This window comes from Balaenoptera acutorostrata, chromosome 3 (genome assembly GCF_949987535.1).
Source record: "Balaenoptera acutorostrata chromosome 3, mBalAcu1.1, whole genome shotgun sequence".
Taxonomy (NCBI): Eukaryota; Metazoa; Chordata; class Mammalia; order Artiodactyla; family Balaenopteridae; genus Balaenoptera; species Balaenoptera acutorostrata.
The window spans coordinates 7,098,625-7,113,478 of NC_080066.1; the positions used below are offsets into that span (position 1 = coordinate 7,098,625).

At 45.6% G+C, this 14,854-nt stretch overlaps 1 protein-coding gene across 1 annotated transcript in view; it reads left to right on the forward strand.

Moving 5' to 3' along the window:
- Window positions 1-14,854, forward strand: part of FAM171A1 (family with sequence similarity 171 member A1) — a 129,807-nt gene that overhangs the window by 72,398 nt on the left and 42,555 nt on the right. Inside the window, exon 3 of the mRNA XM_057544129.1 lies at window positions 6,461-6,553. Within this exon, the coding sequence (XP_057400112.1) occupies window positions 6,461-6,553 (93 nt within the window). The remainder of the gene's footprint in view (window positions 1-6,460; window positions 6,554-14,854) is intronic.

A 14,854-nucleotide genomic window follows, 5' to 3' on the forward strand; every position in this document is an offset into this window, starting at 1 on the left:
GTTAGGTTCTTGCTAAAGACAATGTTTGACCTCCCCCATTGTTCACACTGGAAACAACCCTGGGGGAAGTCTAAACGGTATCCAGACGCCTCAACTCCACCTTTGCTGGGGGGGGCAGCAGCACAAAATACCACTGATTCTCACCATCACAGGAGTTAACGTTCTGCAGAGTCACCGTGAACACTGAGTTGGTGAATCCTGAGCCGTTGCTCCCGGGGGAAATGCAGGGTTAGGTTCCTGAGAGCCCCTGGTCACGTTTTCATCCACTGATTAGTACATCTCCTTGTTTGATGTGTGTTTCTGTTGCAAGATACCTGACTCAATGTATATTGTTGGTTCATTAACCTTGAACTCACGGCCGACAGCACGGTGACTCATGGCTAAGGGAAGCTTGTCTAACGTGTAATAAGGCACATCCCAGCCTCCTGCAGGTAGAAACACTGGACAGCACTTTGGGCCAGCACTCAGGGGCTGTTTGAAGCAGGGAGATCACCAACGAAAAGCACAGGAATGCAAAAACTTGGCACTAAATTGATTGCAGAAAGGATGCTTATGGTGTGAGAGCTGAAACGAGAAGGCAGAGCGTCCGTCGCCTTGGTCGACCTCAGCTGGGAGGAGACTCAGACTTTTGGCCCCTCTGTACGTGCACGTAGAAAGCATCACAAGTATTGACTTGGGGTTACAAATAACCTTTAGCAAGGAGGCACATTTGCAAATACTGAACCCACAAATAAGGACGGACTCTAATTACATTTGTTTTGACTTTGTTAACATGATCATTTGAGAAAAAGGCTACCATTTTCATAATATCCATTCTTCTTAAATGAGTAAATAATGGTAAAAAATATATAGTTTAATTCAAAGAGTTTCGGACTAGGCTTGAAGATGCCTGGGTTCTAGGCCTGCCCGCCCCCACCTCTGCCCTCACATGGGGGGGCCCATCACAGCTTTCTGAGCCCAAATCTCTAGTTTCTAAAACTAAATCAATTAGACCGAATAATTTTCAAGGACCCTCCCATGTCTTTCTTTTTCTCTGCTTGCCCTGTCAACATAACAAGATCCTCTTAACTAGAATCTAACAGAAAACGTGAGCAAAATTTAGACTGGTCTGCTGTGAAAAACAGAGTATACTATTGTTTTCATGCATATTTTTTTTTTTTTTTTTTTTTTATATTTGGCTGTGTTGGGTCTTCATTTCTGTGCGAGGGCCTTCTCCAGTTGCGGCGAGCGGGGGCCACTCTTCATCGCGGTGCGCGGGCCTCTCACTGTCGCGGCCTCTCTTGCTGTGGAGCACAAGCTCCAGACGCGCAGGCTCAGTAGTTGTGGCTCGTGGGCCCAGCCGCTCCACGGCATGTGGGATCTTCCCAGACCAGGGCTCGAACCCATGTCCCCTGCATTGGCAGGCAGGCTCTCAGCCACTGCGCCACCAGGGAAGCCCCTCATGCATATTTTTGAAGGTGCACTTTTGGTAGCCCAGGTAATTGAGTGAGGAGGAGAGAAGAATTGGGGACCTCTTCTAAAAATATTTTTTAAATTTGAAACTAAAAAATAATTTCTTTACTACATGGCCACCCGTGGTTTTGTTTGCATACGCGTTCTTATGAGATTTGGGCATAGATTTCTTTTCTCATCCTTGACAGTAGTTCCTGGAGGATGTGGGGGTTTTTTCCCCTTGCATGGAAGGGGGTACATATTGGGCAACAGGGGACCACAGCAAAAGGAGAGCACCCTTTACCTTTGGCAGCAGGTGGGAACAGATTCAGCTATACGAAGTGCCATCCATCCTCTAAAGACTGTGATTCCACATCTTAATTATTTCCACCTCTATAGCTCAGGCCTTTTGCAACAGTTCAGGGCTACTGCAGTGGCCTCTGGCCAGCTCAGTCTGACCCCTTCAAAAGGCCCTTTACATTACTGACCGTTAGTGTCTTAAAATGTACTTTATATATTTATATTATTTTTATAATATAATAATTTTACATATTTATATATTAGATATATGTATTTATATATGGATGTATATTTATACATCCATATATATATGCAGGCAGACCTCATCTTATTGCACTTCACTTTATTGCACTTTGCAGATATTGCATTTCTTGCAAATGGGAGGTTTGTGGCAACTCTACATTGAGCAAGTCCATCGGCACCATTTTCCCAAGAGCATTTGCTCGTTTAGTGTTTGTGTCACATTTTGGTAATTCTCCCAGTATTTCAAGCTTTTTCATTATTATTATATTTGTTATGGTGATCTGTGATTTTCGTGTTGCTATTGCAAAAAGATTACAACTCACTGAAGGCTCAGATGATGGTTAGCACTTTTTAGCAATAAAGTAGTTTTAAATTAAGGTATATCTGTTGTTTTTTAGACATGATGCTATTGCACACTTAATAGACTATAGTATAATATAAACACGACGTCTGTATGCGTTGGGAAACCAGCACATTGACGTGCCTTCCTTTATTGCGATATTCGCTTTATTGGGGTGGTCTGGACCTGAACCCGCAGCATCTCCGAGGTGTGCCTGTATATACATCTGTCTAATTACGTTATACGTCTGCCTAAAGGCATTTGATGTCCTCAGGATCAAGTTTAGACTAAACAGAACACAGGGACTTCCTCCCCAGCCACTTTTCCCTACGTTTCTCACGGTCTGGTCACCCTGGGCAGTTTGTTGTTCTCTGAAGGAATCTGGCGTTTTACCCGCTCTGTGCTTGTCTGCACTGTTGTTCCTTTACTGTTCCCTCCGCAAGCTTGTCTTCTGTCCGTGCATGCCCAGTGTGGTTGTTCTCTGCGCTCAGAAGTGTTCCAGCCTCTCCCAGGTGGAGTTAGATGTTCCTTTCTCTCTACTTCTCAGAAAACAAGACAGCAGCCAGCATCTCCTCTTTGGTGGGTAATATACCGCCTGCCTGTGGGTCTGAGGCGTCTCTGCCACCTCCCGCCCAGGAAGCCCTTGCAGGTGTCTCTACCACCCACGTCTCATCATTAGTCATTACAAGAAATCATCTTTTCTCGTGTATGAAATAGGGTTTGCGCAAGAGTTTGCTAGAGCAGATGTCTGATGTTTGGAAGCACCAAATGCTATAGGCAAGAAATGTTTCAAAACATCCTGTAATGGTCACACGCATCTCGAGAGACCAGTCACAGGTGATTCCAGCTCAGAGTCTCCCAAGCCAGACAGCACAGAGGTTTTCAGGGCCAAGGAAACGCCTCCAGGCTCTGTGTGAGCTCTTGAAGGGAGCAGTGTGGTCCAGGTCTGTACTACCTAGAGAGGCAGGGAGGGCAAAGCCAAAGTCTGGAGGTGAGCTCTTCGCTACAGGCACCAGCAATCTGGTTCTTCTTTCCTGGCCATTAGGTGCCCTGTGCCCTTGGGTGAAAGGATCTCTGTGAAAGAAGGTTAAGTTTCCCTGGGATGTGGTTTTGCAGGATTTACCCAAGTCAGGCCTCCTCCCTTCAGTCCTGGCTCACACACAGGACCTAATCCTCCCTCCCCCAACTTGGTATAGATTTTTCTTCCAACTTTAAACCCCCAAGGTGAATTCTTTTTTTTTTCTTGCTTTATTTATTTATTTATTTATTTTTGAGACATAATGCATATCACCATACAATTCACCATTTTAAAGTGTATAATTCACAAGGTTGTTCAAGCATCACCACTATCTACTTCCAGAATATTTTCTTCACCTCCAAAAAAACCCTCATGCCCGTTAGGATTGACTCGCTGTTTCCCATTCCCCCAGCCCCCAGCAACAACTAATCCCTCTGTCGCTATGAATTTGCCTGTTCCACATATTGCAGATGAATGGAATCCTCCAGTGTGTTGGCCTTTTGCGCCTGGCGTGTTTCACTTAGCATGGTGTTTTCCGGGTCTGTCCATGTTGTAGCATGAATCGGTACTTTATTCCTTTTTATGGGTGAACAATATTCTGTTGTGTGGATAGACCACGTTTTGTTTATCTGCCCATCAGTTGATGGCTTATTGGGTTGTTTCCACTTTCTGGCTAGTATGACTGATGCTGCTCTGAACATTCATGTACAGGTTTTTGCATGAACATATACTCTCAGTTCTCCTGGGTATATACCTGGGAGTGGAATTGCCGGGTCACATGGTGACTCTTATGTTTACTATTTGGAGGAACTGCTGGATTGTTTTCACAACACCAAGGTACATCCTTATCTTTGTCATGGCACTTGCCATGTTCTGCTTGTCCTACAGCTATTGGTTGTGTGTCCAAATCTCCTTCTAACGTAGAACCCTTGAGGACACAGACTGCCCCCAACATTGATCTGTTCCGCACGTCTAGCTCTGGGCCTTTGTACATATTGGCAGCTAAATGAATGGAATAAATGTGTAGGGAGAAGTGTCATGTCCAAGGCCGGCCGCTCACTGGTCGCCTCTAGCATTATCCAGAGCCAGTTGTGCTAAGTAATTGATATTCTTAGCATTTGATATTTCTGGTCCCTAATATTATCCTTGAAAGTTACTTTACCTCTCTAGGCCTCACTTTCCTCCTCTTTAAACTTAGAGACTTAGGCTGGATGGTGTCCAAGAAGCCTTTGAATTTGAGTCCGTGAAGCATAGCAGTCGAGGTCAGACTCCAGAGTTCAAATCCTGGCTCCGGTATTTACCAGCTGCGGGGTCTTGGACAAGTTAATTCCTTATCTATAAATCTGTTTCCTTACCTGTCAAATGGGCATGTTAATAACACCTATTTCATAAAGCTGTTTTGAGAGTTAAATAAATTACCAAAATTAAAGCACCTAGAATAATGTCTGACATGTTAGTGAGGGTTCAGTAATGTTAATGATTATTGTTGTTCCATAATATGTTGATTTGTTTTTTTCTTAAATTTCATGATCTCCCCAGAAACATGTAAGCTTTGTGAATTTTTTAGTTGGAAGTCCAGGTACTTCAACAAGAATGTTCAAAAATAGCACAAGTTCTGTCATCTTATTAGTTCCCAGAATAGGGAAGAAAGGTTTTTTTTTTATCATGAGGCACACAGTAATTAAGCACATATTTTTAAAGTCTTTCTTAATGTTAATACCCAATGTTTTACATCTGTGTAGTGTGTACATTGTAACTTTTAATAGATTCCTAATGTGAGGAAGTTCAGATACTTTACTAACAGCTTCTAAGGAATAAAAAATACATAGTTGGGCTTCCCTGGTGGCGCAGTGGTTGAGAATCTGCCTGCCAATGTAGGGGACACGGGTTCGAGCCCTGGTCTGGGAAGATCCCACATGCCGCGGAGCAACTGGGCCCGTGAGCCACAACTACTGAGCCTGCACGTCTGGAGCCTGTGCTCCGCAAAAAGAGAGGTTGCGATAGTGAGAGGCCCGCGCACCGCGATGAAGAGTGACCCCCGCTTGCCGCAACTAGAGAAAGCCCTCGCACAGAAACGAAGACCCGACACAGCCAAAAATTAATTCATTAATTCATTAATTTAAAAAAAAACATAGTTGACTATTGTAGGGCAAGCAGTTGTTCTATGAGAGACTGCAGGACTCTTTTGGCGTTTTGAAAGCCTTTTGCTAATAATACTTAAAGGAAAAACTGTTTCTTTTCTCTCTGTTTACAGTACTTCTGACACCCGATGGGTGGGGTTTTTCTCAAACCAACCAATTCTCCAACTCTCTGGACACCAACTGGGTGACCTACAATTCAGTTCAGTTCTGACAGTAGCTATCCAGAGTTAGCTCAGATGCCACAGGTTAAGGGTTCAGTCCCACAAGACCAACTGCCACTTCAGACACAAGCCCCAGGTTGTCACCTGTACTTCTGACCAACTGGCTGTAAATCAGAGGTTCTCATGGTCCCCTCCCTGGGTTCATTTACTCTCATGGCTCACAGAACTCAGGAAAACAGTTACATTCACGGGTTTATTACAAAGGATATTATAAAGGATGCAGATATACAGCCACATGAAGAGGTACGATAGGGTGAGATCCAGAAGGGTCCAGAAGGAGCTTCTGTCCCCGTGGAGTTGGGGTGTACCATCCTCCCAGCACATTTACTTGTTCACCAGCTTGAAGTTCCCCAAAGCCCGTACCTTTGGGACTTTCATGGTAGCTTCGTCAGTCATGGCAGGCATGATCAATCGTTAGCTCTCCTCCCGCTCTGTCCTTTCTGGAGGATGGCAGGTGGGACTGAAGGTTCCAAGATTCTCATCACGGCTTGATCTTTTTGGTGAGCAGCCCACCTCCAGGAGCCCCCCCAGAGTCTCCTCATCAGAACAAAAGATACTCTGATCACTCAGGAAATTACAAGGGATTTAAGAGCCAGGAACCAGAGGCAGAGACCAAATATGTATTTATTATTATGCCACACTACTAAAAATCAATATTGTTGATTGAGTAGAAATCAGAGAATCCAAGGAATGCAGAGTACTTAAAAAACTGGAGTGGGCATTTTGATTTAAATGAATTCCCTCATATCCATCCTTGTTTCTGCAGTGTTTTCTTCACTGAGCCTGGGCCTGCTTCCAGAACGATCTGCTACTCTGATGGTGTATGAAGATGTTGTCCAAATAGTCTCAGGATTCCAAGGTATGTTTGATATTTAAAAAGAGAAGTGAAGGTAACTTTGGGGCCAACTCTGAAAATCTTGTGAGGGATGATTCTTTTGTCGGGTAGTGATGGCCGTGAAATGTGTCCACAGCTGGAAGTAACAATGCCTGTGGTCCCTACGAGTGCACGACACATTGGCATTTTGGTGAAATGTCTCTTGGCTGGGGCCTTTTTTCTTATCGGCCCAGCCTTTAAGTGCATGAGAGGTAAGAAGGGGCTCCACCCTCTGTTCACACCACGTCTCTCTCTTCTCCGAAGGCGAGAATCTTCATCCTGGGGTCAGAGTCCGGACCCTGCCTGGGCCTCACTGACCATTGGGCGGGGTCTCTCTGAAAAGGTTCATAAGCATTTGAGAGTATAGAGTTTCAGGTTTGTTTGTTGTTTTTTTTTTTGGCCCGCCACACGTGGCTTGTGGGATCTTAGTTCCCCGAACAGGGAATCCCCCTTAGTTGCCCCCTGCAGTGGAAGCACGGAGTCCTAACAACTGGACCCCCAGGGAATTCCCTAGAGTTTCAGTTTTGCAAGACAAAATGGTTCTAGAGATCTGTTGCACAACAATGTACATACACTTCACACTAGTGAACTGTACACTTAAAACTGGTTAAGATGGTAAATTTAATGTTACGTGTTTTTTACAATAAAAAAAAAACTCTTCCCTTACCAAAAACAAAAAACAAAAGGGTCCTAGGTGTTCGCGTGTGGCCTTTTTCTATCCCTTGTCCCCTCATTTTTTTAATGCATCTCACGGGCACTGGTGTAAATGTGGCTTCACCCCTCTAACTTCTCTTTCAGAAAAGCTGGTACAGAAGGTTTGTGGCACTCGCCCTTCGGTTGCGGCTGGGGTTAGAACTGGGAATAAGGCCTGTGTCAAACCCTTTTTTGTGCTGAGATGATGGGTTTCTTCCATCTAAATCATGGGCCTTTTCCTGGCTTTTAAGGTTTCATCAGATTCAGTTTTTGTTTACTGTATTCCTTTCTTTTAATACCATTTTACACCAGTCATTCTCTACCTGACCACATCCAGGTGCCATCTGCAAACGAGGTGACCTGATTTATTCCTTTTTTTATTGAGTAGCTGTGGGAACGTACAAGGAGGTTCACGTGCTGCTCTTAAAAGACGTATGTAAAGAGAAATAAGTAGAAGCGTCTGGGAGCGTATGTGACTCGAGTTTGGAGAGAAAACAGGAACAGAGACACAGATTTTCATGTCATCTGCGTAGTGAAAGCCCTAAGTTAGCAACTTTTTTTTCTCCTCCTAAGAGAGAGCAGAGCTAGGCCCGCGTCCTCAGCATCCTTTCGTGTGAGAACCACACTGGGGCCTACTGGCCTTGGTACCTCCAATTTCTCTTTAGTTAGCTTTGCTGTTGTCGTTTCACAACTGAAAGACGATGGAAGAAAGTGAAAGATAATTTTTCTCGTCCAGTCTTACTGAGATATAATTGACATATATCTTTAATGACTTGATATGTGTGTATATTACACAATGATCACAACTGTAAGTCTACTTAACATCCTTCACCACACAGAGTTTTTTCTTGTGGTGAGAACTTTTAAGATCTACTCCCTTAGCAGCTGTCAAATATACACTACAGAATTGTTAACTGTAGTCGCCGTGCTGTACATTACCTCCCCAGGACTTATTCACTTGATAACTGGAAGTTTGTGCCCTTTGACCACCTTTATCTGCTCTCGTCACCCCCTGCCTCCTGCCTCTGGTGACCACCAATCTGTTCTGTTTCTGTGAGTTTGTTTGTTTGTTTTTAAGATTCCACTTATAGGTGAGATCATACAGGATTTGTCTTTTTCTGTCTGATTTATTTCACTAAGCGTAATAGCCTCCAGGTCCATCCATGTTGTCCCAAATGGCAGGATTTCCTTCTTTTTTATGGCTGAATACAGTAAGTCCCCTACATGCGAATGAGTTCCATTCCGAGAGCACGTTCGTAAGTCCAATTTGTTCGTAAGTCCAACAGAGTTAACCTCGGTACCCAACTAACACAATCGGCTATATAGCATTGTACTGTAATAGGTTTATAATACTTTTCACACAAATAATACATAAAAAAACACAAAAAATAAAGAAAACATTTTAAATGTTACCATACAGTACCTTGAAAAGCACAGTAGTACAGCACAACAGCTGGCATCCAGGGGCTGGCATCGAGTGAACAGGCAAGAAGAGTTACTGACTGGAGGAGGGAGAGGAGGTGGGAGATGGTAGAGCTGAAGGGTCCTCAACAATAGGAGACGGAGGGCAAGCTGCAATTTCACTCATGCCTGACGTTGATGGAACACACATTCGCATCTTTGAAAAGTTTGCAACTTGAAGGTTTGTACGTAGGGGACTTACTGTAACATTCCATTGCATATATATACCTATACGTGTGTGTGTGTACACACATTTCCTGTATCCATTCATCCATCAATGGACACTTCAGTTGTTTCCATGTCTTGGCTTTTGTGAATAATGCTCCTGTCTTTGCCTGAATAAGTAACTTCTGACCCTGGGTGACCTCAGCCACTCATGGCCACACCGGAACAAGTGGCTGGAGAAAACCTCACAGCTGCATCCACTGGTTACACAGACCTCAAGGTGGGCATCAGCCCTGCAGGACCGAGATCACTTCCTAATTACTTGTTTTCTGACTCTCCGAGATGGCTACTTCGTGCCCTGTCACTCCCGCACTGCCGTTTTCTCCCACTCTGTAGTGGGCGAGTGTTCAAGCTCGTGCACCCCCAGACATGCTCCCCTGAGCATCCTGTGCTCCAGCCACTGCCCTGTTTCTCTGCTGTCCTTTGGGAAGGACTTTGCTCCCTCATCTCTGCTTTCTCCCCTCTCCTTGCCTCCAGCACGCTCCGGTCCGGGTTCCTCCCTCAGCGCTTCGTCAGAGTGTCTTATGGCCCCCGTGCGGCCAGACCCAAGGTCACTTCTCTCTTCCTCTCCTGGGATGTCCGCACAACATTCAACACAGACAGCTGGGCACTCTGTCTTGAGACTTTCTTCCTTTCGCTTCCATATCATGCCTTGCCTTTCTTTCCAGCTCTCGGTTACTTCTTCTCTGGACGCTCCCATGACTGTCCTGGGCCTCTGTTTTTTCTTCCCAGTGCTCTCCCTAGAGGAGCTCATAGACCCATGGCTTTCATGCGCCCTGGGCACTGATTACTCCCAATTTCCCCCTAGAGGGAGGCCCTTATTTGACATCTTGACTTGGGCATCTGGTAGGCATCTCAAACTCAGCAGAGACGCACAGAACTCTTGATGTTTTTTACCTTCCATCTCAGTGAATGGTGTAAACACACACCTACGCACCCAGCCAAGACTCTAGGAATCATCCTTGATTCTTCTCCTCACATCTGGTTCTCCTGCAGACCCTCTTCTCTCCATAGGTGTTGCTGCCTCGTGAATCCAAGACACCACCATTTCCCCCAGAGAACTGCAGTGGGTTTTTCACTGGTTGCCCTGTGCCCACTCTTGCCAGCCTGTAATCTAGTCTTCACAAAATTACAGCAATCAAGTCGCCTGGCTTCCGTTCTTCAGTGGTCTTCCCATTGTACTTGGAATAAAATCCCAACTCCTTACACTCAGGGCTGGACAGCCCCTGTCCCTGAGCCTCTGGAGGCTGCCCCTGTTACCTGGAAGGTCGCCACTGGTGAGAAGGGGCGGAGGTTGTATCTACACACAGAGTTCCCCACAGATCATCTTCCCTGCGCCCCTTTCCCCTCCTACTTCCCTTTCAGCCCCGCAATTCCCTTTGTCGAGCTCTTCTCCTTCACGGCCACCTTTGACGTGCACAGCACCCTCATGGGTCATCCCTTCCCAGTCCCCCTTCCCAGGAGCGGCACTCACCTTAGCAAGGTGTTTGTGACAAGGACTCAAACTGCAGCCCACAGGGTCCATTGTTACGGCCACGCTTTACCCCGTCGTAGTGCCAGACCTCCTCGTCGCCCCTGCTCTGCTCCTCCCTGCCATCCGCCAGCCCTGATGCTGCATTGTCCCCTCCAGTGGCTCCGAGGGGGTTCATGAAGGACCTCGGTGCCCGTGTCATTTGCCCTCCGTAAGCAGTCACCTTCTGAACATGCAGCAGTCGTGATGACCTTCATCTCCCATGAGTCACACAGAGTCACAGCCAGCCTGGCCCTTTAACCAGAGTAATCCCACAGTGGTTATCCCTTGGTCTGCCCACACTTGCCTTTTTTTTTTAATTTAAAGATGTATTGATTGATTGATTTGTTTGTTTGGATGCGCTGAGTCTTAGTTGCGGCAGGTGGGCTCCTTAGTTGTGGCTTGCCAGCTCCTTAGTTGCAGCATGTGGGCTCCTTAGTTGCGGCAGGCAGGCTCCTTAGTTGCAGCATGCAGACTCCTAGTTGTGGCATGCATGTGGGATCTAGTTCCCGGACCAGGGATCGAACCTGGGCCCTCTGTGTTGGGAGCGCGGAGTCTTAGCCACTGCGTCACCGGGGAAGTCCCACACTTGCCTTCTTTCTGCTGCCCACATGTTGCACATTTGCACTGCATGGCCCATGCCCTGATTCAGCCCTGGTCCCGGTCTCCACCTGGGCCACTGCAGTGGCCTCCAGCTAGTGTGCTGGTGTCCGCTCGCTGAGCTAGCGTTGGTGCTGGACTTGAGAAGATCAACCAGATGTCCCATCTCTTGTGTCTCCTCCCAACACACCTTGCACTGAGCTGCCTGAGTGATCTTCCTGGAGCAGAACCCTTTGCCCACAGAGTGAAATCCCACCTCCTTACACAGCACACCCCGGCCTCCTGACGTGGCCTCAACCTCCCTCCTAAGGGCTCTTCTCCTCCATGTCTTGTGTTCTAGCCTAACTGAATTTCTTTTTCTATTTTCCATCTGAGATGTCCCACCCCATCTTCCCAATCTGTCTTCAAATTCTCCTTGGACATCAAGACCCGCTTCAAGGCCACACTCTCCAGGAGGTCTTTTCTGTGTCTTCCCTGGAGACGAGATTCATGCCGGTGTCTTGCTCTTCACCTTCAGCTGCCAAGGGACTTATATCATGGGACCCCCGACTCAGAGGGGTCACCAGTCCATAGTGTGGCCAGGGGCTGGGACACAGCTGGAGGAGAATAGCTGGAGCCTTGAGTTCTTCTCTCTCTTCCTTTTACCGGGGTGGAACTAAGAACCCAGAAGAGGTGAGACTCTCAGCTGACTGTGTGGTCACAAGATGCAGTAGGTCTGTAATCACACCAGGTCATCTGCAAGCCCAGGTTCGAAGGGAACAGTAGGTATGAGTCAGAAAAGGGAGCTAGTTGGTAGCAGGCCAGAGAGAAGCAGACCGGGATTTGTGGAGTCATGTTCAGGTGAAATCCACAAACTCCTGCCACGTGGTCCCAGAGCTGCCCTGAGCCCAGATCCAGGCATTCCCGCGCCTTCCACGCCCCCCGGCTCCAGCCTTGGATTCCACACGTCCTGTCTCCCTCATGCCCCGTCCTGTCCTTATCAGTAACCAGGAGGGTGGATTAAAACAGCCCTCCAGCTGGGGGTTCTGTATCTTACCACGATGCCGCCCCTTCTGCCATATCTGGTAGTAATATCTTACCTCCCGGACTAAAACTGAAAAACCTGAAGAACAAGGAGGGGGTCACGTTCACTTAGCATCCCCAGGGCCTGGCCCCATGCTCGCCTTAGGATCCGTACACAATGAGCAATTCACTGAAGAGTTGAGTAAATAAATATTTAAAAACCGTCCAGATCCCACCTTTTTTTGCACTTCCTGTGTAGATCACTCAAGCTTGGGTTAATTATTTTCTTTGTTGTGGCTGCTAAGGGGACAGTTCACATGTACACACACGCACACAAACATACGAGTATTTGAATAACTCTCTCTCTCTAAGGAGCAGGAAGTATGGTCGTGTTATAAACCCAAGGATGTAAGACATTCATGGCAGTTTTCGTTATGGTAGTTTTTGTTATGGTTAATTTATTCAGTCTAGTATGTCACTTCCCTCCTGTATGTAACCGGAAACTGAGAACCATTTATTTCTCCCTTGCCAAAAATCTCATTTACATTCCAGCTTTTTAAAATTGTCTACATTTTGTTAATTTTTTAACTTACCTTACTTCGTGAGTTTAATTATTGCTAGTTGTACTTTTCCTTGTCTCAGTAGAGTTGAGGCACAGCAGGAATAACACTGGGTTAATTTGTTTCACGTTTTCTTACCAGTTGGAAGGAGAGCCACGTGTAGATAATTTTTAGTCTTTGCAGTTCTGTTCCGTAAAGCCAATACAGAACTGAATTTCTAAATAATATATCAAATTTTTATTCTCTAACTGGTCATGTGTAGGTGCATTTATTAATTTTTTAATGGAGTCAGAGGAGAAAAAAATAAACTCTTGCCAATCAGAAATGTAAGTACTGTCAGCCGTTTGAGTTTTTGTGTGTTGCTTCGATGTTACTGTGTGTCAGATCCCCCCCAAGGAGGTGGGGAGGTAGTGAGATGACAGTTTGACAAAGCCTCACCCGTGTTATGTGCATAGTTTTGGGTGATGCCCCGTTGTTTGGTTTTACGTGACACTGAAGCAAAAGATTTGAAAGAACGAAGGCCACTGGGTGAGAGAGGTGGAGACAGGAGAGGCGAAGATGTTCTCTATGGGAAGATGTTTAATGCTTCAGGTGAAGTTTTTGTTTTGAAATGTTTGCAACCAAATAAAATAGAATAAACTCATGGTTAATGAGAGTTTTCCTTGAAGAATGAAAAGACTACTCACTTGTTTTCCTCTCTCTAGGTATGGTATCTATTGAAATTCTGACCATACACACCCTAAAACTATTCCCATCAGACGAGGTGGGATTATGTGCAGTGCCTTCACACACACACACACACACACACACACACACACAGAGTAAATGCATGTTTCCAATGGAACTGGCCTTAGCATTCGATTTCATTTGAAAAGTGAGGAAAGTGATTGCGTTATCATTGTTGACACTATTTTATACAGAAAGCCTGGAGCAGTCTTATGATAACAGTGTGGTGAAGGGGAAGGACCAACATAGTCATTGATTAACTACGTATACGGATCTTTCCCAGCAGACGCTGGGTCTAAAAGTATGCTCATTATCACAGAATGCTTGTAAATTGCTTTTACATTTTTTTTTTACCTTTTTTTTTATTGAAGTATAGTTGATTTACAATGTTCTATTAGTTTCAGATGTACAACATAGTGATTTGATATTTTTGTATATGATACTGCATTTAAAGTTATTATAAAATATTGGTTATATTCTGTATGTGGTATCTTATATCCTGTACCTTATTAATTTTATACCTAGTAGTTTATACCTCTTAATCCCCTACCCCTGTCTTGCCCCTCTCCCCCATGGAAACCATTAGTTTGTTCTCTGTATCTATGAGTCCGTTTCTGTTTTGTTATAGTCATTCATTTGTTTTATTTTTTAGATTCCACATGTAAGTGAAAACATACAGTATTTGTCTGTCTCACTTCACTAAGTTTAATACCCTCTCGGTCCATCCATGTTGCTGCAAATGGCATTATTTTGTTCTGTTTTATGGCTGAGTAGTATTCCACTGTGTATAGGTACCACATCTTCTTTATCCATTCCTCTGTTGATGGGCACTTAGGTTGCTTCCATATCTTGACTACTGTAAATAATGTTGCTGTGAACATTGGGGTGCATGTGTCTTTCTGAATTAGTGTTTTCATTCCATTTTCTTTGGATATATACCCAGGAGTAGAATTGCTGGATCATATGATAGTGCAAATGGCTTTTAAACTTTGCAATGAGATCATAGGAGAGTGGAAAGAGAGAACACTTGTCAGTTGTTTTATAAGGATCATTTTCTTTGAGAGTTTTTTGTCCTTTGCTGAGGAACTGAAAGCTTTCAAGGAGGAGTTTGATGGTGATTCCAAAACGTAACCTCACGATGATGAACCGTAAGGTAGGAGTTGCTGCTCTACTGCCGGCTCTCTCAGACCTTCAGGCTGTCTCGGGAGAAACAGCATGTTGTCGACTCAGAGTGTGATGACGGTAAATAAGAAAGTACCATAAAGATGCCCCGGGCAGCTCGTGGCTGCACTGTCGTCAGGCCAGCTGGCTCCACCCAAACCGGCCGTGTCCATACTGCCGGGCCTCTTCGCTGCTCTCTTTACGGTCCCCGGGACAGTCCCCTTTCTGTCCCCCAGGCAGTGCTGTCAGACTCTCCCACGCTCTGCACGCACCCCCGACCTGCGTGCCCTCCTCTTAGCCGTGACCTTGACGATGGTTCCAGGGAACACAGAGGCCATCGGGGGAGGC